At 58.7% G+C, this 23,807-nt stretch overlaps 2 protein-coding genes across 2 annotated transcripts; both read left to right on the forward strand.

The window, feature by feature from the left end:
* Nucleotides 1-4,865: 4,865 nt before the first annotated feature.
* SLC45A3 (solute carrier family 45 member 3) lies at nt 4,866-11,325 on the forward strand. The gene is made up of 4 exons (XM_066203809.1): nt 4,866-5,090; nt 5,382-6,194; nt 8,371-8,636; nt 10,006-11,325. Exons 1-4 carry the CDS (start codon nt 4,943-4,945, stop codon nt 10,477-10,479), a joined length of 1,701 nt encoding a protein of 566 aa, XP_066059906.1. The 5' UTR covers nt 4,866-4,942; the 3' UTR covers nt 10,480-11,325.
* A 2,127-nt stretch (nt 11,326-13,452) lies between these two features.
* Nucleotides 13,453-23,227, forward strand: LOC136301084 (Krueppel-like factor 15). The gene is given in 5 exon segments (XM_066203934.1): nt 13,453-14,724; nt 16,401-16,570; nt 16,985-17,733; nt 17,735-18,054; nt 19,389-23,227. Coding segments are annotated over 3 exon segments (1,173 nt in total). The 5' UTR covers nt 13,453-14,724; nt 16,401-16,570; nt 16,985-17,058; the 3' UTR covers nt 19,567-23,227.
* Nucleotides 23,228-23,807: the final 580 nt, after the last annotated feature.

Genomic DNA, 23,807 nt, shown 5'->3' on the forward strand with positions numbered 1-23,807 from the left:
TTTACGGAAAGGTGATAAAGTATTGGATTGCCCTGCCCGGGGAGGTGCCGCAGTCACCATCCCTGGGTGTGTTTTTAAACAAAGCCTGGATGTGGCACTGGTGCCAGGGTTTAGCTGAAGAGTTGGGCCTGGGTTGGGCTCGATGATTCTGAAGTTCTCTTCCAACCCGGTGATTCTGTGGCAGCTCCGGATTTTAGCGCTGGGAGCAGCAGGGTCCCCCTGTAGGTGCTGCGGGGCAGGGGAGAACCAGCCCCCACAAATCCAAGGGTTTCCCTGCGTGGAATTTGGAGCCGTCCTCGGGAACGGCCCCTCGGTGACCGCGGCTGCTCCTGCAGCATCTCCCAGGATCGATAGATCCGGGATCTGCCCTGGGGGGATGAGGGAGGGAATCCCAAACCCACCGGGTCCTCCTCGGAGTGGATTTCCAGCGGCTGCTGCTCCTTCCCTCAGGACGGAGCCCCGGGGGCTCAAAGGGAACGGGGAGTTAATTCAGACACCCCCAATAACTCCACCCTCCTCCCCGCTCTGCAAACGGGGTCAGGGAGATTTGGGAGGGGGTCAGGAGAGGTCAGGTGAGTTTTCCATCCCGTCCCAGGAGCCTGCCAGAGCTATTCTCCATGGTGCATCTCCCATTCAGCGCCGCTGAAAGGACACTGAGAGCTGTGAAAGGCCCTGGCAGCTCCCCAAGCTCGCTCCCTCCCCTCCGGCTCCTCTCCCACCCCTCTCTCCCAAAAGGGCTTCCAGGGAATTCATAAAGAGCCCCTCGGAGGGTTGGAAGTGTCGTGTTGGGGACCCTTTTGGCTTCCCCTCGCTCTGGGTGCCAAAGCTGGGATGGGCAGGGAAGGATCCGAATTCTCTCTGGGTTGGAGCAGCCCCACCTGAGCCCAGGGATTTCCTTCCCTAAGGGAATAAGGCAGGCCTGAAAGGGAAGAAATAATTAATAACGAAATCATCAAATGGTTCGGGTTGGAAGGGATCTCAATTCTTATTGTGTTCCACTCCCTTGCCACATGCAGGGTCACCTTGGACCATCCCGGGCTGCTCCAGCCTGGCCTTGGACACTTCCAGGGACGGGGCAGCCACATTTTCTCTGGGAAACCTGTTCCAGTTCCTCAGCATCCTCACCCCGCGTCAAACTCCCCGCTCTCTGATCCCTGCTGGTTGTTATCTTTGGAGGAGGTGCACAACCACTGCAGATCAAACATTTATCAACCACCACAGTCAACACCACCTCCTGAGATTGTGGAGTAGCAGGACACGGATCCTTCCAGGGATAAATGAGATTTTTCTCTGCCATGTGAGTACACCCACGTTTTATTTTTAAAACAACCAGCCCTCACTCTAAGCACTGCTGAGCTGTGATTTCCTCCAAAACCCCGTGCTGGGAAGATTTAGGAGACTGCGGGGAGGAGAGACTCCTTTGTGCACATCCATCAGTGCACATCCACCTTTTCCAGGTGTTTTTGGGGCCGGTTTTCCCCTAAAAGCTTCCCTGGCTTCATCCTCTCTGCTGCCTTTGTCCAGCCACGCTCTGCTCCTGCCCTGGACCCGCCCTCCTACCTGGCTGCCAGGTGAGGCAGCCTCTGGGAGTTGATTTGCTGTTTCTCTGCAGGGAAAAGGGAAGGGAAAAGTCGGGTTTGCAAACTTTTAGAAGCAAACGTGAGTGCCCAAAGTGGGTTTGGGGAGGGTTTGGCTCTCCCGAGGGAGGGAAAAGGAAGAGCAGCAGCTGATGGCCCGTGGAATGCCAGGGGACAGCTGTGGGAAAGCCCCACATGTGGCTCCCTCCTGCTCCCCGGTGCAGGAAACCACAAAAAAAATTTCCCTTTTCGGGATTGTTGTCCTTGTCGAGGTGCTCCTTGAGGAGGAAAGGACAAATTCTCCTCCTGCCGTGGGAATTTGGGGAAACTGAGGCCGGAGGGGGAGAAGTGCCAGAGTCAGCTGGGCCAGCTGGGGCTAGGAAAGCCAAAAATCCCTCTGGGATTTGGCTGGGAAAGCCAAAAATCCTCCCAAATCCCTCTGGGATGGGCAGGGTGCTGCCAGCTCCCCTGGCTGAGCTGGAGCTGCTGCTGTTCCCCCAGCTGGAGATGGATTTTCCTGACTCCTTCCAGGCCAGGGGATAAATCCCCCTGGGAAAGATTGGATCAGGGCGTTGAGGAAAGGGTGTTTGGTCACCCAGGGCCAGCCTGTCACCTGCAAAGGGACATCTCGTTGGCTTTAAAAAGAAAATACCAACCCCACGTCCTCAATCTCTGCTGGAGCAGCGAGGGAGGGTGATAAATGTGAATATCAGGGGATTTTTTTTTTTTCGGGCAGAATTCAGGTGTGAGCCCAGAGCTGGGGTTTCCTCAGGGCAGCATGCAGTGAGGGGGTGCCAGCAGGGTTTGCCCGGCCCTCAGCGAGGGGCCCGGGCACAGCAGCGGCGTGGTGCCAATAACTCCGCTGTTATCAGCACAAAGGGAGGGCCCTGAAAGCGAAGCCGTGCCGGGTTCCACCTCTGCTGCCCTGCAAACGCCGCAGCAGCTTTCCCCGGGCTGGGCTGCAGGGAGCACCTGCCGGGGACGAGGTGAGTCCTGCATCCCCGAGCCTCCCAAACCTCCCTTTCCCAGCCTTTTAATCCTCACAAATCAGCAGCCCGGGGGGATTTTCCTGCTCTTTTTCCCTTCTCTCTATTCCGTAGGGGAAAAAAAAAAATAAAAAATAAAATTTAAAAGAGTAATTAACAGGTGTTGGGGTAAAGTTCGGCTGGAACAGGGAAGCTCATCGCCTGGTGCAGTTTTATCTGCAGCTTTATTGCAGCTGAGGCTTCTCGTCCAATTCCTGATTATTGCTTCGGGGGTTTGTTTTCTCCTCAGAGCCCTCTGAGGGTGTGGAGGGGGAGGAGAGGTCTGCTCTTACCTGCGGATAAGAAATTCTCTGGAATCCTCAGGCAGATGGACAGAGCCCTGCCGCCTCCCCAGCGCCCTGCCACTGCAGAAAACCAATTTTTAATCGGCGTGAGGCATCTTTTGCTTGATGTTTGGGGTTTATTTTGGGATAACTGCCCCTGTCTGAGCTCTGCAGACCCCCAGCAGACACTGGGGGTGTCATCACACCCCCCTTTGAGCTCTAACTGAGATCTGTTGATTTTCCCTTTGTGAATCCGGGAACGGCAGCCGGGTTTGCGCTGCTGGAGCTGAAATTCCTCCTGCCGGGGCTGGGATGCAGCTGGGCAGCCTCTGACACAGCCGGGCTGACACATGCCGTGTCCAAGCCACATCTGAGCGAGGTGGGCGCTGCCCCCGGCGCTGGAGGGATGCTCAGCCGGGCCGGGGCCATCGGGGCTCCCTTTGAAGCCTCGGCGGGGGATTAAAGCAGAGCCGATGCTGTTCCCCCTCTCTTTGCTGCCCGACCTTGGCCCGTTTAAACGCTGGCGGGTGTTGAAAGGAGCGATCTGTGACAGCCGAGGGGCGGTGAAGGGTCCCTAGAGGGGAATAATCGGGGTTTTTATTGAGCGGCACTGGCAGCTCCTGAGCTCGGGAGTGGCAGGGAGCGATGGCTGAGCCTCGTCCCCGCCCTGCCAGCCTCCCCCGGCCACCCCGTCGTGGGTTATCAGCCGGCGGTGACGCGGGGAGACGAGAAAAGGGACAAAACTCTCCCGCCTGTACCTGCCCGCGCACACCTGTGCAGCGGTGGAGGGCTCGGGGAGCGCGCATTTCACCGGGCCGCCTCCCCGAGGTGCTCCCAGCAAATTTTGCTGGGCACCTTGGAGGGTTTTGGGGACTGGGAGGCGGCTGCTCCCTCCCGGCCTGGCTGCTCAGCCCCGTCCCCATCCCGCGGCCTCTCCCCCGCGGAGAAACTGGCGAGAAGGGAGCAGTCACAGGGCAAATAAATGACTCAGGCTAATGAGTAAGGTAATTGCCGCTCGCTGTTAGATGAGGCTAAAGTGGGTCAGGTTTGTTTGTGAAACTCCGCGGAGGCACCATCTGCTCCCTGCGCCCCGTCCCGGGGGCCGGGGATGGGATTGGGGTGGGATTGCTTCCCCAGGAGCCCGAGGAGCAGCACGGGGGGTGTCCTGGGCTGGGGCTGTCCCCGTGTGGCTGCAGGCACTGCCCTGACCCTTGGAGGGGCTCTGAGGTGATTTCCCCGTGGGAGGAGACCCCCAATCCTTTGTCCCTCTGCCACCTGGACGAGGTGGACAGGATGGAGAGGTCACCAGTCCCCGAGGGCAGGATTGGCTTTTCCCAAACCCTGTCTCACCTGTCACAAACCTGGCAGGGATGGCGTGGGCTCGGTATTTTCTGAGCCTGAGAATCGCTGAACTCTTTCTAAGAGAGACTTTTCAACAGTTTTTCTTTTTTTTTTTTCCCCCCAAAACAACCTTGTGTAAACGATATTCTTTTCTCGTAACGACAGGTGTTGTTTGCCATTTCTGTTATTTAGCCAATGGGAGAGGCGTTAGTCTCATGGACTAATAATGTGCTTTTTTAGAGCAGCACGTTATAAAAAAGCTGAATAAATTGTAAATAAAGCCCTCTGGTTTCTTCTGCCTCCTGACTGGAGCCAGGCATCTCTATTCCGTGTCCCATTGCGACAAGGACGGAGCTTTCCTCCTTCCACCTGCCCCTCTCGCGGCCTGTCGGCATGGGGACTGTCCCTTCCAGCAGTGACACATCCGTGTTTTACCCTGGGTTTTACCTCTTCTCCCCCCACAGGCCACAGCCCGTGAGCAGCAGGGGCAGCCCGCAGTGACACCCCTGCCTGGACCCGGCAAGAAGAAGAGGAAGAGGAAAAGACGGTTCCTCCGCCGTTGATAAAATGGGAAGCAGCATCTCCCCAGCAGCCCGGGAAGGGAAGCTCCTCTCCTCGCCTGGGGGACACCTCTGGCAGTTGTGCAGCTGGCAGGACACAGCCCTGCGCCACTGAGGGCTGGGGGCAGCGCGGCTGGGCCGGGGTTGGGGACAGCATGTCCCTCCAGAGCCGCCGGGCCCAGCTGCTGCTGGTCAACTCGCTGACCTTCGGGCTGGAGGTGTGCCTGGCCGCCGGCATCACCTACGTGCCGCCGCTGCTGCTGGAGGTGGGCGTGGAGGAGAAGTTCATGACCATGGTTTTGGGTAGGCGGCTTTTTGTCACCTCCTTGTCGAGGCTTTTTGGGGTGTTTTTTTTTGGTTTTGGTTTTTGTTTTGTTTTGTTTTTAAAACCTTGCAGTCCGGAGGGTGGGGGTGAGTAAGGGCAGGAAGAGCTGGTCCCTGTGACCCGCTGAAACCTCCCAAATTGACCAAATATCCCTTTCTAGAAGGGCAGGGAGAGTTGGTCCCTGTGACCTGCTGAAACCTCCCAACCTGATGAAATATCCCATTCTAGAGTGCACGCAGACCCTGTAACCGCCCCGGTCTCTTCCCCAGGGATAGGCCCTGTCCTCGGGCTGGTTTTCGTGCCCCTCATCGGCTCAGCCAGCGACCAGTGGCGCAGCAGCTACGGCCGCAGGAGACCTTTCATCTGGCTGCTGTGCCTGGGCGTGCTGCTCAGCCTGTTCGTCATCCCCCACGCCGGCAGCCTGGCCGGCCTCTGCTCCCCGGAGCCCCGGCCTCTGGAGATCGCCTTCCTCATCCTGGGCATCGGGCTGCTGGATTTCTGCGGCCAGGTGTGCTTCACCCCGCTGGAGGCCCTGCTCTCCGACCTCTTCCAGGAGCCCGACAGCTGCCGCCAGGCGTTCTCCGTCTACGCCTTCATGATCAGCCTGGGGGGCTGCGTCGGCTACCTGCTGCCGGCCATCGACTGGGCCTTCCTGCGGCCCTACCTGGGCGGGCAGGAGAGCTGCCTCTTCGCCCTGCTGGCCCTCATCTTCCTCGGCTGCGTGCTGGCCACGCTGTTTGTGACCGAGGAGGCCGCGCAGGGGGACGTCAAAGAGGGGCCGGCGCTCAAGGACGCGTCCCCGAAGCTGTCCCCGTGCTGCTGCCGGCGGGTGACGTCCTGCTGGCTGCAGGGCAGGCGGGTGCTGCAGGCTGCCCGGAGCCTGTGCGCGCTGCTGCCGCGGCTGCACGGCCTCTGCTGCCGCGTGCCCAGGGTCATCCGCCGCCTCTTCGTGGCCGAGCTGTGCAGCTGGATGGCCCTGATGACCTTCATGCTGTTCTACACGGATTTTGTCGGGGAAGGGCTGTACCACGGCGTGCCCAGGGCCACGCCGGGCACCGAGGCCAGGCGCCGCTACGACGAAGGTGAGGAGCGAGCCGGGTGTTGACGCCGTTTTATGCTACAGCTCTGAGGTTTAGAAGGCTGAAAATTAATTTTTTTTTTTATTATTTTTGAGTTGTGTTTTGTCGCTAGAGGACACAAAATGAAGGACATGTATGCAGTTAGTTGCCAGGGCAAGAAAAGAGCGCGGTTTATTTGGGACCTGGATTTATATAGATTCTTGGGACCTCGATTTATATCGATTCTGGACAATGAGCAGGGGTTGGAGGATGAAGGTCGCCACCTCTCCAACCACACTGGTCAAGCTAAGAGTCCATCAATTGTCCCTCCTCAAGAGGGGGGTGATAGACACGGAGAACAGTTTAGGTTCCACCACTTTTGTTTACCTAAAAGTCCCTGAGAAACTCCACTACAAAAACGCAAACATCAGAAGGCTGAAAAAGATCAGGGCGACAATGTTCCTTTTTTAAATACTATTTCACACAGACCAGTTTGGTTGGTGAAAACAAAGGCAAAACCTCTTCACTCACATTGGTCAGAGCAGAGGGACATCAAGGAGAAGTCCCTCCTAGGAAAAGGAATGAATAACAAAGCCGCAGTTACAAAAACACTTCTCCCTTTTGCAGAAAATTCCCTGGGAAAAGAATTTCAGAAAACCAAAACACCTCAGGCAGGGAACCAGGGCTACAGGGTGTCCCCCGGGGGTACAAACATTTATTGGGAGCTCAGGGTGGGCTCAGCTCTCTTGGTAATGCCACAAAAAGTTGAAAAGTTTCTCTTGAGAAGAGCCCAGCAATTCTCAAGCTCAGACAACACCGAGCCCACAGCCCAGGGTTGCGCTCCCGAGCACTGAGGTGGGATTTGCTGCTTCTTCCCTGCGCTCTGCTGGGAGATTCCCACCTCCCAGCCGCTTCTGGGAGCTCTCCAGCAGCTTTCCCAGCTCTCAGCCCCTTCTGCAGCGCTTTAGCGCTGCCACATCCCCAGCCGGGGACGCTGCTCCAGCAGCCCTTCACCTGCCCGCAGGTGTTACCTGCCGCCCCATTTCGGCTGCTGCCTTTCCCTCCTCGCCTAACCTCCTTTTCCCTCCCCCTAATCCAAATCTTTTGTTCCGGAGGCACCTTCCTGGCCCTCCTCCTGCAGTTTTCCGCTCGGAGGGCCCTGCGGCACACACTGCCCCTTTTGTACTGGGTGTCTGTTTAACTTCGAGGCGGTTTAATTATTATTTAACACCCGGCGCTGTTTAGCTGCCAGCGGGTCAGCCCTCCATTGTGCTGGCCGTCATAGAAACACGCCTTGAGTAACGATTCCCCCCTCCTCCCCAAAGAGTTAATGGCTTTAATTCCCAAAGAGTTAATGGCTTTAATTCCCTGAAACCGGAGAGATCTTGGCGAAAGGGTAAAGTCCGCATCGCTACCGGATCCCGCCGTTTAGGGCTCGCTCTGTACTTTACCTTGGCCCCGGCACAATCCCTTTGTTCTGCTGCTGCCTTTGGCATCAGATAACCCCAGCGGATCCTGGTTCAGCCGCAGGTGACACGTCCCGGGGCAAGAGCAGGAGGAGGAAAGGGGCAAGCAGCGGTTTCCAAAGACGCGGATGGCATTTGGGCTCCCAGCTGGCAGGGCCGGTGTGACCGGGGTGCCCACGGGGGAGGGAGAAAGGAGCTGGGGGGGCGGCTGCTGCAGTCCTGGGGGTGGTCGGGTGATGCTGCTCTGCCTCCTGAGCCCGCCCGGGCTGGCTGTGCCCCGCTCTCTGCGTGGCAGTTTGGGGTTGGAGCAGAGGGAAGGAGGTTTTTGGAGTTTGGGACTGACAAAGAGGGATGTTCTTGGGGTTAGGGACTGACAGAAAGGGAGGGATGTTTTTGGAGTTGGGGACTGAAGGAGAGGGAAGGATGATTTGGGGTTTGGGACTGATGGAGAGGGAAGGATATTTTGGGATTTGGGACCAAGGGAGGGATGCTTTTGGGATTAGGGACTGACAGAAAGGAAGGGATGTTTTTAAGTTAGGGACTGACAGAGAGGAAAGGGTATTTAGGGATTTGAGACCAAGAGAAGGATTTTTGGGGGGTTAGGGACCGAGGGAAGGATGTTTTGGGATTAGGGACCAAGAGAAGGATGTTTTTGGGTTTTGGCACCGAGGGAAGGAGGTTTGGCTGTGTGAATCCGGGGCGGGGCAGTGTCCATCACCCCTCTCCTCCCACAGGTGTCCGGATGGGCAGCCTGGGCCTCTTCCTGCAGTGCATCACCTCCATCTTCTTCTCGACAATCATGGACAGGCTGGTGAAGCGCTTTGGGACGAGGGCGGTGTACCTGGCCAGCGTGGTGTTCTTCCCCGGGGCGGCCCTGGTCATGTGCCTGTCCCACAGTGTCACCGTGGTCACCATCTCCGCTGCCCTGACAGGATTCACCTTCTCCGCCCTCCAGATCCTGCCCTACACGCTGGCATCCCTCTACCACCACGACAAACAGGTGGGGGTCTGCCCCAGGGGCAGCCTGGCCCTGCAGAGTTTTCATTTTTTCCCGTAGTTTAGGGAAGCTGGTCCGGTTTAGTTATCCCCGTGTGAATTCTGCCGCCCTGCCAGCCTGAGGTGCTGCAAAACTCGAGGATTTTCAGCCCTCACAGGCCCTGCTTTCCGGTTTTCACCCACAGCACCGTGATCAGTGAAATGAAAACTCTCCCCATTCCCTTAGCTCCAAGAAAAAAGGAACCTTGAGAAACTCGTGACAGCAGCACAAAAGCTCCCAACCCTGTCCCACAGATGTTACCCTCGTGCAGCAGTCCTAGAGCTGCACGCTGGATTAATGGGAGCCTCTCTTGTGCTGCAAATGCAGAATTAATTTGTGGTTTGGGAGCAGCTCTTTCATCCCAAGGGCAGTGGTTGGCTGTGCCATGGAAGGAGTAGGAGCTGTTACCACAGGCATCCAGATGTTCCCATGGAACAAACCCCTCCCAACGGGCACCAGGAATCCTGTCAGGATTTGGGGAGGGCCGGGGAACGTTGGGCTTGGCAGGAGCCGCAGCTTGGCTGGCATCTCCCGTGGATGTTTTATCAATGGGATGGAACCCAAACTGCACAGGCTGGGAAGGGGAAGGCCACATTCCCAAGGCTTTGCCAAAAAAAGGTTGGGAATGCAGTCAGGGAGGGCTCTGGTCTCTCCTGCCCGTGGTGTTAACAAATGCTCTGTGGGAACACTCCAGAGAGCTCACAGCTCGAGGCAAAGAGGGGGAGATGGAAAAGCTTTTGGTTCCCTCTGCCCCCTTTCCCTGGCTGGAGCGAGGAGGATCTGGGCAGGCAGATGAAGCAGCTTGGTTGAGGTTTTGGTGCAGAGCTGAGAAAAGAGCCCTGCCCTGAGCTCCCAGGACTCTTTAGTGTCCCAGCTGGTGGCACTTTGAAGGATCCCAGATGAGAAGTGGCTGCTCGTGCCGGGCTCCGAGCTCACGAACCCCAAACGTTCCTGCTTGCGCTGCCCTGGGTGTCTGACATCCCACAGCTCTTCACCCCTGCCCTGCCTCAGGTGATTTCGGGGTGGGCTCAGCTCAGGTTCCTTTGGCACCCACCGAGGAGGTGACAAAAGCAGGAAATGTCCCCAGGCTGGCTCTGGGCTGTTGAGCCCAGCCCAGGCCCGGCTTGGCCGGGCTCCCCCGGTGAGTCAGGGCTGCCTTGGATCCCAGCCTGGCTCCCAGAGCCCGGCTCACGTGGGCCAGGCTCAGGCTGGCACTCCCCTGAACACACACAAAGCTCTGCTTTTGCTCCGCTGCACAAAAACAAGGCCCCCCTCGGAGTCCCAGCTCCTTCCTCCTCACACGCCTCCCTCCCTCCCTCCCTCCTTCCTGCAGGTGTTCCTGCACAAGTACAAGAGGAAAGAGGAGGAGGAAGACGCCGCTCTGCTGGACAAGAAACCAGCCTTCTCCAAGGGGTTGATTTCCAGCCAGAAACTGCCTTACCAGAATGGCCACGCTGGGAGCCTCTTCTCCTCATCCTCATCCTCCTCCTCCTCCTCCTCCTCCCCTCCCGCCGTGTCCAGCTCGGCTCTGTGCGTCAGCTCCTCCTGCGACGTCTCCCTGCGGATCGTGGTGGGCGAGCCGGAGCCGGGGGGTCCCGGCCGGGGGATCTGCCTGGACCTGGCCATCCTGGACAGCGCCTTCCTGCTCTCCCAGGTGGTGCCCTCGCTCTTCATGGGCTCCATCGTGCAGTTCACCCAGTCCGTCACCGCCTACATGGTGTCGGCTGCCGCCTTCGGCCTGGTCGCCATCTACTTCGCTACCAAAGTCGTCTTTGACAAGGGTGACATGGCCAAGTACGCCGTGTGACACCCCGTGTGACACCAGGGCAGCAGGGCCGGCTCGGGGGGTGCCTCGCGTGGTACCGGCTGTCCCCAAGCCGTCGTTGTCACCTGCAGGGGCGGCTCCGGGGCTGGGCGCGGCACGGGGTTGATCTCAGGTGTAAAGAAGAGGCTTTGGGGTGTCGTCCTCGGGGCCTGAAGTGCTTTCCAAAGGTGCCTTCAGCAGAGGGGAGCAGCACCGGAGGGGTTCTGCAGGGGGGAGAGGGGAATTTCCCTCTGATGTAACGGGTCGTGCTCCTGAGCTGCAGCAGCAGCAGCAGCACGGGGAGGGGAACAGCCCTTGGCTCTCCTCCACCTCCAGCTGTGCCCTCTCCCCCTGCTCCCTGGAGTTTTACCCAAATTCTTGAGCAATACTTCAGCAAACGGGACACTGGGAGGAGATTTGGCAGCGAGGTTTGGCTGAGGGGGTGCCCAGGTCTGCACCCACATTTCTGCCCTCCTGTCCTTCCCCACCCTGCCCCAAAACCGTCCAGGAGAGAAGTTACTGTGCCTTGTTTTGGGAAAAAAAAAAACCAACCAAGGAACATCCCATTAGGACCAGTTCCAAAAGGTGACTGAACCTTTGCCTGTGTACCAGCTTGCATCAGACAGAGAGAACTCCTGAGCTTTTATTTATTTTTATTTTTTTTAATGGTTGTTTTTACCTTTCCTCACACAGACACTCTGACCTCTCGCTCCTCACCTCAGTGCCTGTTTTTGCTCTCTCCCCTCATGGATCCAGGCTGTTGTGCCTCTTCCACTCATGGCCCCTAAAAGGTGTTGCCACACACGAGGGAAATCTGTTCCCAGTTCTTTTTTTTCAGCCCTGTGGCAGAGCAGGAAAAGCTCTCCCGGAAGGCTTGGGGGAGTTTCTGACGAGTTAATCTCAGTCCTGGAGCTGGTCACCTCCTGTGGCCGTTTGGGCTTTCTTAAAATATATTTTATTTCCAGTCAGGAGCTGATCTTGTCACTGAGGCAGAGCAAACCCCTGTCGGAGTGAGGCAAAGCACCTGCCCAAACCCCGCAGGGACATCCAGGTCGTTCTGGCCCCCAGCTCTGGGTCACTCAGCAGAGTCACTGAGTCCCCCTGGCCTGTCCCACCCCCTGTCCCCAGCTGGGACAAATCTGCCGCTGGCAGATTCCTGAACTCCGAGAACTCCCCACACACCGAGGAGGAGCTGGCCCGAGTCAGGAATGATCCAAAGTGCGTGGAGGGAAGGCTGGGTTGGTGCTGTGAGCACAGAGAAAACTCCACGAAAAACTCGGCTCTGCCTGGGCTAAACGAGCTGTTTGTGACTGATTTTTAATTTTTCTTTTTTTATTTTGTGGAGGTGTGTGGGCAGCCAGAGGCGCTGCTGAGGTTGGGCTGGAGGGTGAAATGTTGCTATTTCGGCCGAGTTCTGTCAGCCTGTTCCTTGGCAGGGAGGCCAGGGTGACTCCCCTGCTGTCTGAGCCGGGCCCTCAAAGGTTTGGACTCGTCCCTTTCCCGTCAGGGGTCACTGTTTTTGTTTGAGTTCTTCTCAGATTATAGGGCTGCCAGCCTCCCTTTCCCACAGCCAGGGCCGCGTGCTGACACGCAGCTGCTCTGGGGACGGATTTGGCAGCGCCTTAACCACTTCCAGAAACACTTTTGGGGTCTGGAGACTTCCCACCCCGCTGCAGGCTGCAGCAAGGGAGGATTGGAGACAAAATCCTATTTGGCCGGAGCTGGAGTGGCCTTGAATAAATCCTCCCCTGACCCAAGGCTGCAAACCCCTTTATTTTTTGATATTTCTTACGTAAATGTGAGGAAGTTTCCCCTGCACTGATGCTTTTGGTGATTTAAGTGCCTCCAGTGCTTCCACACTGAGCTTCAGGTGAAGGAGTTTGGTGGGAAAGGCCTTAAATTGTTCCCTTCAAACCCCCCAGGTGATCAAGGGTCAGAGGGGCACACAGCTGGGGTTATAACAGGAGAGCAGGGCGAGGGAGCAGGAGGACGAGGAAATCTTCACAAAATCGGCTTTTTTTGGGCTTCTTCTAACAAAATTTCTGCTTCAGGACCACGAGCAGGACCAGCAATGGATGTTCTAGTCCGGGTAAGAGCATCCCTTACCTGCTGTTACTGATTTCTCCGTGTGGCCACAGGATTTCTCGAGGATTTGGTCCTGCGTGGCCACAGGTTTGGGCACGAGCTCCTCAGGGCTGGTGAGCAGGAGCTTTTCTCCTCCAGGTACGAGGTGAATCCCTTCCTCACAGGCGAATCCCGCCTCACCTTTCCTTTGTCGGGTTTGGATTCTGGAGGAGGGAGTGAATTGTGTAACTTCACTGCTGTGGATTCCCTGGGAGAGGGAAGGGCTGGGGGGATGGATGGATGGATGGATGGATGGATGGATGCTGGTTTTCCTTTCTGAGGTCACATCCTGCCCGCGAGACGCTCGGGTTTAATTTATTTCGGTAGAGTGAATATTTTGTATACGGCGCGAGAGGAAAGCTTTTATTATAAAAGTTTTTATGGGGGAAAAAAAAAAAGAGAGGGGGGAATAAAGTGTGGAAAAAATGCCTGAGCTGGCCGCGGGGGGGCGCCACCAGTGCGCGGGGAGGGGAGTGGGCGTGACCATGAAGTGATGGGCGCGGCCGTGAGGTGATTGGCGTGGCCAAAGGGATGACTGACGGGGAGGGGGCGCGGTCAATTATCGAGGGGTGTGGTTTGGGGACGTGGCCAGAGAATGATGAATATTGCCGGAGCGTGGCCAGTGATTGAGGGGTGTGGTTTAGGGGCGTGGCCAATGACTGACAGACGTGGCCGAGTTGAGAGTGTGGTCGTGGCCGAAGGGCGTGGCCTCGATATCACTTTTGGGATGGGGATTTAGGCGGGAGCAAGGTCAGGGGGCGGGGCCAATAACTGGGTGAGGCATGGGTGGGGTCGGGAGGCGGGGGTCTAAAAGGAGAGGGGTAATGGGGCGCGGATAGGGGCGTGGTCAGGGACAAAGGGGCGGGATGAGGGTGGAGACATGGGCGTGGAAAAGGGCACAATGGGCGTGGCCAGGAGGGCTCCAGGCGGTGATCTCCCGGCTCCGAGTGTCACCGGTGTCCCCGGGGCAGGGGACGGGCTTTTCCCAGCGGCCGCTCCTTTTTCCCCCCCCCAGAAAAGCTCCGGTCCCGCTCGTCCCCCCGGGGGCGGTACAAACCCCGAGCAGGAGGTTTTTGTGTCAATCAAATTTTGTGTAAATCAAAGCCCTCCGTGAGCGAACCGCGGCAGCCGGGAGTACCTGAGGATTCCGAGGAGCTGACACTTCCCCAATCTCTCCAAGGCCATTAACGAGTATTATTAATTATTATCAACACTTATCTGATGCGCGTTATCAGCAGTAATGTTCAGCACTGCGAGGCTGTGACACGGGGTCGGTGACACGGGGTCAGCGACACGCGGTGACACGGCAGCACTCGGGGAACAGCCCCGGGTCACCTTTCCAGGCACCTTCAGTGTTTCTTTTTTTTTTCCTTTTTTTTTTAAATCCCCATTTTGCATTGGTTTTTATAAATTTGAAGCCTTCCCCTGGCCCAAAATCTCACTTTTCTCCCGGAGCAGAGGAACTCGGTGTGCTCTGGTGGGGCTCAGCCCAAAGCCACCCTTAGAGACCCCAAAGGCACGACAAGGACAGACCTCACTCCTTGTCCCATCGGCAGCATCCGAGAGCTGTGGTCCTGCCCAAAACCCCCCCGCACACCTGGAAACCCCCTGCACGCCTGGATCCACCTGGATTCAAACCCCCTGCACACCTGGATCCACCTGGATTCAAAGCCTCCCGCATTTCTGGATCCACCCGCATTCAAAATCTCCTGCGCATCTGGATCCACCATGATTCAAAATCTCCCACACACCTGGATCCACCCGAATCCAAAGCCTCCCGCATTTCCGAATCCACCTGGATCCAAAAGCTCTCGCGCACCTGGATCCACCCGGATTCCAGCGGCCGCTGCCGCGACCCGCAGGGCCTCTCCTCCTTTTCCTGAAAGGCCGGAGAGCCCCTGGAGCGCTTCCAGAGTAAACGAGCGGCGAGAGGAAACAGCGGCGGGGTCGCGGGATCTCCTCCGGGAGCCGCTCCAGGGACCGGGCCGGGACATCCCGGTGCCCCTCCCGGCTCGGTGCTCCCGTGCCAATGGGATCGGCGGCCGGGGCCGAGCCCTCGGCGGGGCGGGGCGGGCCGGGAGCCGCCCCCGGCGGAGCCGCGGGACCCGCGGGCGGCGGAGCGGGGTAAGGGGCGCGGAGGGGCGCGGGGGTCCCGCTGGCAGCGCTCCCCGGGGTGACGGGGCGGCGGGAGGGTGGTTCTGGACCGGCAGCACCGGGCTCGCTGTGCCCGGCTCGGCTCCGAGCCCCGCTGGGGCTGGGGGCTGCGCTGGAGCCGGAGCCTCGCTCGTCCTTGGGCATCGCTTTCTGCCCGGGGATCGGCCACGCGTGGCACCGGCTGGCACCGTGCGGTTTGTCCCCAAAAGGCTCGGCGAGCCCCGGTTCTGCCCGGGCAGCGAGCGATTGGCGGCTCTGCCGGGGTTACAGGTGTTTGTTCACGGCGCTCGGTCACGGGAGGGGAGCCGTGACCCTCGGCGCCGTTCCCGGCTCCCGCTGCTCGCTGGCTGACCTTGGGCCGGTCCTGCTCTCCATGTGCTCGGGCTGCACATGTGCTGCTCCCCTGCAGCAGCCCGGCGCTCCCGGGGCCCGGCAAAACCGCAGGAACAGAAACGCAAAGTGAGGCTCGGGAACGACGCTGCCCTCGCAGCGAGGGGACAGAGCCAGGGCTTTGAGGTGACAGCAGTGGTGGCATTTTGCCCAAAACGCCTCGGGTTGACGGGGCAGTGACACCTGTGACTGAACAGGGATGTGACACCAGGTAACACCTTGCCCCACAGCTCTGCTCTGCCGGTTGGGGCATCACCACCGCCCCAAAATGAGACGGGAATCTGAGGAGCAGAGCACCCCAAGAGCTCCCCCGGGGCTGCCCCGCTCGGATCTGCTCAACCTCTGCACCTTCCTGCCCTCTGGTCACGCTTTTATTCCTGCTGCCAGCTCAGCAGGAGGGTTGTGTGCCCCACGAGGAGTTTAGAGTTTAATTCAGCTGCCCTGGGGACGTGCTGGAGGGATGGAGATCCCCGGGCTGGTTGGAAAATCAGGTTTTAGGACACTCCGGGAGAGGTGAAGAGAAGCTTTTGGTAGGCAGAGGAGGGGAGGCTTTCCCTGCGGAAAGAGGAGATGGAGAAGACAAAAGATCCTGAAACTGGAGTGGAGGAAGGAGTGGAACTGCCCGGGAGAGGTTGTTCAGAGCACAGACTTGGGCTGTGAGGAAAATTTGAAACCTGGGGGCTGAGATTGGCCTGAACACCCCCTTAACCCCCCGTGTGAGCAGTGACAATGACAGTGACAGTCCCTTGTTGGTGCAGAGCTGTGCTGGACACACTGGGCAGCACTGGGGGTGCCCCTGCACCTTGTTCCCGGCGGGTTCGGGGGTTATTTCATTAGCAGAAGAGCATTTACGTGGCATCCAGAGTGCTCAAAAATTCCCTCTCAGGACCCTGGGGAGCGCTGATAACAATGACAGGCCGGGCTGGTTTGCAGCTCCACAGAAACCCCGTGGAAAAGGTTCTGAAGGGACTTTGACAAAAGGTGGTTTTTTCCCCCTGGAAACTCCATTTCTGCATTAAATACAAACAGATCCCTGCGCGGTTTGGTGCAGGATGAGGATGGGCACAGGGACAGTGTGTGGCTGCTCTGGGGGTCCTTGGCCACCTCCGTGCCACCCCTGAGCGCCAGCAGGGCCGGCGGGGTCTGTCACAGTCCCCAGCGACAGTCCCCAGCGACATCCTGAGCGCACCCAGCTCCCGCCTGGGCTCGCTGTGCTCCGCCTCAGCTCTTTGCAGACGCGCTGTTTGTGTCCTCAGGAGCCCCAGGGCTGACCCCGGCCGGGCTGAGCCGCTCCCGGAGGTGTGACCGAGGCCGGGCAGAGCTGCCCGGGCAGAGCCGCAGCGTGTCCGGGCACCGCCGTGCCCTCCCCGGGCCCTGCTGAACCTCCCCGGGGCGGGCTGGCAGCTGTGCTGTGTTACCTGTGCAGGTGAGGAGCTTTAACCCAGCCCCGTGTCTGTGTCAGGGCGTGCTCCTGCCCACATCTGGATCACTATTAACTCCCGGCTAATCAGGAGTCACCCCCTGCGCCATCCGGCAGCGCGGAGCTGCCCTGCAGCGTGGGTGGCACGGGGAGGGATGAAGGGTTTCTTTGTGTGAGTTTTTACCTCCGGGAACTCCCCGGAGGAGTTGGTTCTTGGGGGAATCTGCCTCTCTGCTGGCAGCCAGCGGCAGGAAAACGGTCAGGCCGTGTTTTCTCAGCGGCAGACTCTTTAAAAAACAAAGGCCGCTGCCAGGTTCTGCTGTTTTCCTTTCAGCGCGCAGCCCGGTTTTCTTAAAAGGTTTGAGGTTTTGCGTGTTTGTTTTCTCGTTTGGAAATAACCTCGGTGCCGTTGCCTCGCAGATGAACGAAGATTCCCCCCAGCTGAGCTCCCCCGGCGGCTCCTGAGCCAAGAGCTGCGCGTGGGGAGGCACCAAATGGTCTCTGTGAGCTGCCAGGACCTGCTGCCCTCCCTGCCCGGCCCTTCCCTGCTCGAGAGCTTGGCCAGCGCCCTGCAGTGCAGGATGCCACCGTCCCTTCTGCCAGGACACGGCCACCCAGAGGCCTCAGGGCACGTCCTGGGGGGCACCACTGACCACGCCGAGGGTGCCCCACTGTCCAGTGCCAAAGGGGAGCCCCCCAAAGCCCAGCTCATCGAGGCTCAGCTCAGGCTGCCCGACTTCTGCCCCTCGCAGGACTTCATCCCCACGCTGGAGGAGATCGAGGAGTTCCTCAGGGAGAAGGCAGAGCTGCCCAGGGATGGAGCAGGAGATCCTCACCCCACGGGGTGGAAGGTGGAGAGCAAAGCTGAGCTCGGCTCTGGGGCACAGCTCATCCCCAGAGCGCACCACGGAGCAGGAGAACACATCCCAAATGTCCCAAATGTCCCAAACGCTGCGGAGACAGCTGCTGGTGAGGCCCAGCTCATCTCCAGAGCGCACCACGGAGGAGAAGGACATGTCCCAAATGTCCCAAACGCTGCGGAGACAGCTGCTGGTGACCATGCAGTGGCTGCTGGTGACCAGGCAGTGGCTGCTGGCAGCATTCCCGTTGTCCTGCAGCTCCAGCCTCTCCCGATGGACAGCGTCACCCCCCCCGGCACAGCCCAGGGGTGTCAGGGTGGCCCAGCTGCTGATCAGCCTGCAGGGCCCAAACCTGCCCGTCCTCCCTCATCTCCAAGCCCCCGGCACCATCCTGGACCAAAAATACGTCAGAATCGCCCCTCTGCCGGTGGCCCCAGGGCCGGGGGACGTGCAGGAGGCCGAGGCCGCCCCCGGGGGCCAGCGGGGCTCCCCTGCCCCGCCGCGCAGCCACCGCTGCTCCCACCCGGGCTGCGGGAAGGTTTATTCCAAGAGCTCCCACCTGAAGGCTCATTTCCGCCGGCACACGGGGGAGAAGCCCTACACCTGTGCCTGGCCCAACTGCGGCTGGAGGTGAGTGGGGGTCCCTTCCAGGGCAGGGGGGCCTCAGGATTTGCAGGGAGAATCCACAACCCCAGGGGAAAAGTAAGTTTCCTTCCTCAAGTGACGCTGATCCAGGCTGGAGGTGGAGTTCCAGGAAAGCATTCCCACACCCAGGCTGCTTTGGCCACTGCCAGCCTGAGCTGTTTTCCCAAAAAAAACCTGATTTTTTTCTCAGCCTCTGGGCCTCTCCGCTGCCGGAAGGTTCCAGTGAGGGAAAACAAACGGAGGAAGTAGGTGGACGGCGTCCTTTGAGAGCAAGGGGAAGAAAATTCACATCTCAGAGGGTGAATTCTCTTCCATTTCCAAACCCTTGGAGGGGCTGATTTCGGGAGCTGGGGGTGCCTCTGTCTCCTCTGGAGGGCGCGGGGTGGCCCAGGAGGCTGTGACAGGGACAGAGCTCAGCCTGCCCCGTGCCAGGGTCACTGTTCCCCTTGTCCTGCCCCCAGGGCTGGATCCAGCATCCCTCCTTTGTGGTGGTTTGAAAGCAAAACCAGTGAGAGACTCCAGGACAGAAATACAATTTAATAGGAAGGAGGAAAAACAAAAAAAGAAGTAAAATAAAATAAATACAATAATAGAAAAGACCACTGACGGAGTCACAAAGCAACCTGACGCCGTGTTGGGAACAGTCCAAACGCAGACCCTCCTGGAGTGGCAGATGTGGTCCTGTTGGGAGTAGAGATGGTCCTGTGGAGAAAAGGGTCCAGAGATGGGTCCGGTCTTCCTTCAGGCGTCCTGTGGGAACACTGGGTGTCTGGTGACACTTGTGGCTCCTTCTGATCCATGTGGAAATGGTTTGGCTCCTCCTCCCTGCGCGGAGCATCTCACAATGGGATGATGTAATGTGTCATATGATTGGTGAGCTTTAATGGCCCCTTAACAGGAGATAAGGAACACTGTGATGACGTCATGTGTGATGTCATTGGTGAGCCTTAATGGCCCATTAACAGGAGAAAAGGAACACTGGGATGACGTCACGTGTGATGTCATTGGTGACCCTTAATGGCCCCTTAACAGGAGAAAAGGAACACTGGGATGACGTCATGTGTGATGTCAGTGGTGAGCCTTAATGGCCCATTAACAGAAGATTTTGCCCCGGCAGGGTGGACAGAGATCAGAAACAATCCCTCATCTGGTTTTAACAGCTGGCTTGTTGTCAGAAAGGGAACCACCCCCTCCCTCCTGGAGTTACAACAGATAAAAAACCACCTCCCCAACCAGGTTCCAACAGATGGAATAGAATAAACAGATTTTTTTTTTGGTCACATAACCGAAGGCATTCCTCCTCCTCCTCCTCCCTGCAGGTTCTCCCGCTCGGATGAGCTCTCCCGCCACAAGCGCTCCCACTCCGGGCTCAAGCCCTACCAGTGCACGGCCTGTGAGAAGAGGTTTGCCCGCAGTGACCACCTGGCCAAGCACCTGAAGATCCACCGGGGCCAGCCCTGCAGCCCACTGACACTTCCAGAAGGGAGCAGGAGTTAATTCCTGCCGCTCATCCCCTGCCAGGGAGGTGCCAGAGTTGGGGAAGCACCGCAGGAAACCGCTGCTGAGGAGGGGAAATGACTCCTGAGCAAGTGACAGGAGGTGTTGTTGTGCCTCTTCTCAAGGGTGGTGATGTTCCCCTGTTGTTTCTGGCCTTGCTGTCGCTCTCTGAAATACAGGTGATGGAAACCGGCGTGGATTTGGGGTGTGTGCTGGAAAGCTGGAGTCACACTGTGACACAGGAATCCCAGAATGGTTTGGGCTGGGAGAGACCTTAAAGCTCACCCCATGGGCAGGGACACCTCCCTCTATCCCAGGCTGCTCCAACCCGGCCTTAGACACTTCCAGGGATCCAGGGGCAGCCACGGATTCTCTGGGAACTCCATCCCAGCCTCTCATCCCCCTGACATCCAGGAATCCCTTCCCAAAATCCCGTCCATCCCTGCCCTCTGGCAGCAGGAAGCCATTCCGTGAGCCCTGTCCCTCCATCCCTGATGGAATGGGGATGGATGGGGGTCTGTGCTGTGCAGCAGCTGCGGGGGCTGAAGCAGATATTGACCCTTCCCAGTGCGGCTGTTTTGTCCCTAAATCTGCTTTTTTTTTTTTTGTGCTGGTGGTTTCCCACCTGGACATTGTGGTGTCCCCTGCCTGTTGACAACACGAGAGGGACAGGAGACGGATTTTGTGGATCCTCAAAAGGACCAGGAGAACAGAAAGCAGCACCAGCCGAGTCCTTTCCACCCCAGAAGGACATTTCCAGGGATTTTGTGAGGAGCCTGGAGGAGCTGAGAGCTGCAGCCCGGGCAGCAGAGCGGCTCCCAGGCTGCTGACGTCCTGCTCCTTATTTGCCTTCTGGTTAATTAAAGGCCAACTCCCCGCCGTGCTGCCAACTCCCCGAGCTTTGGCAAACATCTGGGAGGGAGCGAGGTGCTTGTGCAAACACGGGATCAGCGTCAGGAGCTGCGGGGGGGGCCGCCTGCCCTCTCTCTCCACGTGCCTGTGCCAGGCTGGATTTTGGTGCCTGCAGGCTCTGCTCGTGCCCTGCTGCTGATGCCCCGATGCCCTGGCAGGGCGCAGCTCCAGCGCTGCCCTTGAGCTGCTGTGGTGAGCTTGGGGGAGTCGAGTCGTACCCAAAACGTGTCAGGGGAATCAGCCCAGCTCTCCTGGCTGCCCTGTTTGGGCAGGTTCGGACAGCAGAGGTTGTTGCCTGCTCCCCCCTGTTGGAGGGAAGTGGTGAAAATGGAGGTGGTGTGCTGCTCCAAGGGGTGACAGAAGCTCCTCTGGGTGAGACACCAGATTTCTGGGTGAGAAACGTGAGACTCGTGACGGTGTCGTGGGGCTGGAGGTGTTGGTGTCGGTGGCTTTGGGGAAAGAGGAGCAAGGCAGCTGAAAAAATCCTTCGTTTGTTTTTTTATTCTGAAATGTTGGGGGACGCTCAGGCTGCCCCTGAAGGAGCTGGAGAAGGACAGGGCACCTTCCCACCTCCGAGGGCTCATCACCCCACAGCTTCTCCTGCAGTTTGTCACTCCAGGGGCCACAGTCCAGGCTGGCACCTGCCGCTCTACAAGCACCGAAGAGAAATTCCCTTTTCCCCCCCACAAACAGCAAAAATCCCTGTGAAAGCCCAAACTCCCAGCGCACAAACGCTGAGGAGAAATGTGACTAAAGCTGGCTTGGGGTTTGGATCCTTCCCTGTGGAAACAGCAGCTGAGGGATGGCTCCTGGCCCGGGGACGGGCTGTGGCTGCTCCTGAGCAGAGTCCTCGGTGTGATTCCCAAAAACCACCTGCAGGGATGCCCAGGCAGGGTTTGGGACAGGAACAGCTGCACTTGCACTGCTCTCCTTCAGCTCCAGGCTCTCCCCAGGTGAACCTGAGCTCCAGGTGTGGATTGGCTGCGCTGCCATCGCTGGTGCAGCAGGTTCTGTCCCCTGGCTGTGCAGGTGGAGGTGTGAGAGCCCTGCAGGGCTCCTGGGGAGGGGTTGGGGTCCCTGCTGGGGAGGGCAGGTGCCTTTCCCGAGGGATTCCTGGAGAGCTGAGCTGCCCTGGGAGCTCCCCCTGTGTGCTGTGGGGGGTGCAGTGCTGCCCTGGCCGGGCCAGGTGTGAGCAGTGAGCAGGTGTGACCAGGTGTGACCAGGTGTGAGCAGGTGTGACCAGGTGTGAGCAGGTGTGAGCAGGTGTGAGGTGTGACCAGGTGTGACCAAGTGCTACCAGATGGGAGCAGGTGCAACCAGGTGTGAGCAGATGTGACCAGGTGAGAGGTGTGAGCAGGTGTGAGCAGTGACCAGATGTGACCAGGTATGACCAGGTATGACTGGGTATGACCAGGTGTGACCAGATTTGACCAGGTGTGAGCAGTGACCAGGTGTAACCAGGTGTAACCAGGTGTGACCAGGCACCAGCGAGGAGCCCAGCCCAGCTCGGGGTGATGCTGCAGGATGAGCAGACCGGCCTGGCCCAGCCTATTCTGTGCTGCCTTTTGTTCCAGTGGCTTTTTGCCTGGCCCAGGATTCTCTCCGTGCCCTCTTTGCCGCGGGGCCCTGCGCACAGGCCCCGTGCCAGCCTGACTCACGCCCGTCTCGTGCTTTTATCTGTCCCCCTTTGCTCTTCTCCCCCTCTCCAGACGCTCTCACAGCACTCCCTGCTCGTCCCGGACCTGCCCCATCCTGCCTCCCTCCGCTCCCGGCCCAAGGCAATGGGGAGATGCCAGAGTTTCCAAATTTTGGAGGGAGAAGGTTTGGGTCTCGTCCTCATTCCAAAGCCCTTCTCTGCTCTCCAGAGGGTCCACGCTGCTCCTGGGGTGGCTCTGCTGCAGGAGACAGGGCTGGGAGCGCTGGGAGCAGGGACCTGGAGCTCCCCCGGTTTGTTTTGCCATCCCTTTCAGCCAACCACAAAGGCAGAGGAGATATTTTTATAAAATAAACCACCCTAGATCCGTATCTCTCGTGCAACGCCCGCTGGAGTCTCACCTGCCTCCCTCTGGGGGACTCTGGGTGGTTTGAAGGTTTTGCTGAGGGCTCTGTAATTACCTCTCCTTTGTTGCTCCGCAGAAATGTTCCTGGTGGATGCTGAGAGCCGTGGCAGCAGCAGGGATGAGGCTCCTGCCGCCTGCCCGGGGCTGCCAGGAGGTGACACAGGTGTCACCGGGGGTCACCCGGCCCTCCCTCGGGAGGTGCTGAAAGGGAGCAGGGCCCTGTGCTGGCCGTGGAGACCCTGCTGGAGGAGGGGGAATGGGAAGAGTGGGAATGGAATGGCAGGAGTGGGAATAGGAGTGGGAACGGCAGGAGTGGGAATGGCAGGAGAGGAATGAGAGGAGTGGGAATGGAATGGGAAGAGTGGGAACGCCACGTATGGGAATGGAATGGCAGGAGTGGGAATGGGAAGAGTGGGAATGGAATGGCAGGAGTGGGAATAGGAGTGGGAATGGGAGAAGTGGGAATGGCAGGAGGGGAATAGGAAGAGTGGGAATGGGAGGACCAAGAATGGCAGGAGTGTGAACAGCAGGAGTGGGAAGGGCAGGAGGGGAATGGGAGAAGTGGGAATGGAATGGCAGGAGGGGAATGGGAGGACCAGGATTGGCAGGAGTGGGAACAGCCAGACCAGGAAGAGTGGGAATAGGAGAAGTGGGAAGAGCAGGAGTGGGAAGGGCAGGAGGGGAATGGGAAGAGTGGGAAGGGCAGGGAGGGAAGGGCAGGAGGGGAATGGGAAGAGTGGGAAGGGCAGGGAGGGAAGGGCAGGAGGGGAATGGGAAGAGTGGGAAGGGCAGGGAGGGAAGGGCAGGAGGGGAATGGGAAGAGTGGGAAGGGCAGGGAGGGAAGGGCAGGAGGGGAATGGGAAGAGTGGGAAGGGCAGGGAGGGAAGGGCAGACCCGGGGCCCGGCGCCGCAGCCCGAGGTGCCGGGTTGCTAAGCAGAGCTTTTCAAGAACCGCACGCAGGCAGCCGGGAGCTGGAGCGGGGCAGGACGTGGGAGAGCACAAAGAGAAGCAGCAGCAGCAGCAGCTCGGGCGCTGTTGCTAAATTTGCAGCTGGGGCCGTGGGGAGAGCAGGAGCAGCAGAGCCTCCCCGGCAGCACGAGTGACAGCGGTGACATCCCCGGGCTGCCCACGGGGAGCTCGTGCCGGCTGCTCATCCTGCGGGATGAGCCCAAATCCTGCTTTAAAGCCCCTTTGGAAATGCAGCCCTGAGATGGATCACACCATCAAAGGGTTCTTTCTTTAATTTAATTTTTTTTTTTTATTTCCCT

The sequence above is a fragment of the Chamaea fasciata genome, unplaced genomic scaffold (assembly GCF_029207755.1).
Source record: "Chamaea fasciata isolate MVZ Bird 193981 ecotype frontalis unplaced genomic scaffold, bChaFas1.0.hap1 SCAF_25, whole genome shotgun sequence".
In the NCBI taxonomy this organism is placed as follows: domain Eukaryota; kingdom Metazoa; phylum Chordata; class Aves; order Passeriformes; family Sylviidae; genus Chamaea; species Chamaea fasciata.

What these genes read in the sequence shown, in the direction of transcription:
- SLC45A3 (XM_066203809.1), top strand. Translation starts at nt 4,943, where the DNA reads ATGTCCCTCCAGAGCCGCCGGGCCCAGCTGCTGCTGGTCAACTCGCTG. An exon ending in GTTCATGACCATGGTTTTGG is followed by an intron (nt 5,091 to 5,381) that starts GTAGGCGGCTTT and finishes TCTCTTCCCCAG; the next exon opens with GGATAGGCCCTGTCCTCGGG. An exon ending in TCTACCACCACGACAAACAG is followed by an intron (nt 8,637 to 10,005) that starts GTGGGGGTCTGC and finishes TCCTTCCTGCAG; the next exon opens with GTGTTCCTGCACAAGTACAA.